The sequence below is a fragment of the Pinus tabuliformis genome, chromosome 5_2 (genome assembly GCF_031772625.1).
Source record: "Pinus tabuliformis cultivar Carrire ecotype Pingquan chromosome 5_2, CPIR1, whole genome shotgun sequence".
Lineage (NCBI taxonomy): Eukaryota > Viridiplantae > Streptophyta > Pinopsida > Pinales > Pinaceae > Pinus > Pinus tabuliformis.
In genome coordinates, this window is record NC_142306.1 from 955822417 (window position 1) to 955824492 (window position 2076).

General features: G+C 42.9%; 1 protein-coding gene across 1 annotated transcript; it reads left to right on the forward strand.

Moving 5' to 3' along the window:
• The first annotated feature begins 208 nt into the window (after positions 1-208).
• Positions 209-1224, forward strand: LOC149162445 (putative glutathione S-transferase MSR-1). Its single transcript, XM_089435700.1, has 2 exons — positions 209-597; positions 678-1224. The coding sequence occupies exons 1-2, from the start codon at positions 268-270 to the stop codon at positions 1149-1151; spliced, it is 804 nt and encodes a 267-aa protein (XP_089291826.1). The 5' UTR covers positions 209-267; the 3' UTR covers positions 1152-1224.
• The last annotated feature ends 852 nt before the right edge of the window (positions 1225-2076 follow it).

The window sequence follows — 2076 nt, forward strand, 5'->3', positions numbered from 1 at the left end:
GGGGTCGACGAACTTTCTTTCACATGTGCTGGATGGCGCTCAGTGGAAGCAGATAGCAAACGAGAATTTATAAACAATTTTTTTAAAACAAGAAGAAATTATACATAAGAAAACGAAAGAGTCAGTGGAGTAAACGCGTTCAAAAGATTCGCTGCAAGTGGGAAGAGAAAACAATAGGGGATCGTCGATATTTGGGTAACTCTGTGGATCAGAAGAGGAAGAAGTGAAAGGGAAGAGGAGATCGAATATTGAGGGGTCGAAGCGGAGATGGGATCAGAAGAGGAAGAAGTGAAGCTGCTAATGACGGCAGGGAGTGCGCACTCAATGAGTTGCAGTCTCGCTCTCCTGGAGAAGGGCGTCAAATTTGAAGCGGTGGAGGTCGTTCTGAGCGGTACAAGCGACGTGGAGCGATTGAATCCGGTGTTCAAGCAGGTCCCCGTGCTCATCCACAAAGGGAGAGCTATTTCGGACTTCCAGGTAATACTGGATTACATCGAAGAAGCCTGGCCGCCCTCCGACACCACGCCCTCCCTTCTGCCGGCCTCCGCTTACGACAGATCGGTCGCTCGTTTCTGGGCCAACTTGGCCAGCAACAAGGTCGCTCTCTCACCCTTCTCTTCGTTTCTTCAGGCCACCCCTCTTCACCGTTTTCACCCCTTCTGTTTTTGAATGCACAGTTCATACAAAGTGGGCTCGATCTCATTGGATCCGACGGGGAAGAGCACATGAACGCGAGGTTGGTGACGGTAGGATACTTCAAGATAATGGAGAAAGGGATGAGGACCATCGGTTCGAATGGACCCTTCTTCTTGGGTGACAAATTGACCCTGGCGGATGTGGCCCTCGCGCCTTTTGTCGCATGGTTGCCTTCGTTTGAAACGTTTGGGAAGATTAAATTTCCTGGTCCAGAGCAGTGCGGCCACATGCACAAATGGCTGGCCGCCATGCGAGGCCATCCCAACGTAGTAGCGTGTAGTCCTCCGTCTGAATGGCTCTTGAAAGTTTACACAGAACTGCGGCCCTTAGGGGTCGAGAAATATAAAGAACGGGCCCTCCTCCAAAGCAACTTATATCGCAAGATGAAAGAGCTTTGTGAATTAGACTGTAACATTAACATAGCTGAACTGATCAATAGCACCAATTTGGAGTGAACATTGCCGTTTTTTTCTTATGCTTGAACATTGCTGAAGTACCGCGCTCCATCTCGTTGAAATAAATCTTGGATCTGAGTAATTTGGATGCTTCATTGTGAATATTAGTTATCTTTATCTGGATTATAGAGGTTGGATCTGAGTAATTTGGAGTAAACATTGCTGGTTTTTTATGCTTGAACATCGCTGAAGTACCGTGCTCCATCTCCTTGAAATAAATCTTGCTGGTTGGGGATGCTTTATTGTGAATATTAGTTATTTTTATCTAGATTATAGAGGTTGGATCTGAGTAATGCGAGGAGTGAGGTTAAAAGTTGCATTTATCAGATTCAGAATTTTTTTTTCCAGAAAGAAAAAGCTTCATGATTCAGATTCAGAAATTTACAATGTCCATCAGATTTAGAACCTTGAGCCTAATGTAGATTGCGAATTTTGGGAATATTTGGGTTTCCTGGTTGATCTCGCCTATGCTGGTGGGATATTGCAATGGATCTAAGGATGCTTGAGTTTGAAATTTTTTTCGAATTTTCAATTAAATAAAATGTTTGTGGGATATTGCAATGGACCTAACATGCTTATTTTGAAATATTTTTCAAATTTTCAATCAAAGGAAAGAAATGAATATTTCTGATATTTTAATTGAAAGAATAAATGTTATTTTTATGTGATTTGATTTTTTTAATATTAAAAAATAAAATATAATATCAATTTATATTTTTTACATGTGGCCAAACTTATCATAATTTAATTGTGAAATCACTCCGTGGTTAAACTTATCATGTGATTTTTTGGGATGGATCTTGGCTGATTTCGAATGATTGCAAGAGGTCGGGACGGGAGCAGAGGTAGAGGCGACCTGGGTTTACAACTTCGGCGGCGAGTTTCTCGCCATGGATCGGCGTAGAGGAGGGAGCTCCACTTCCTC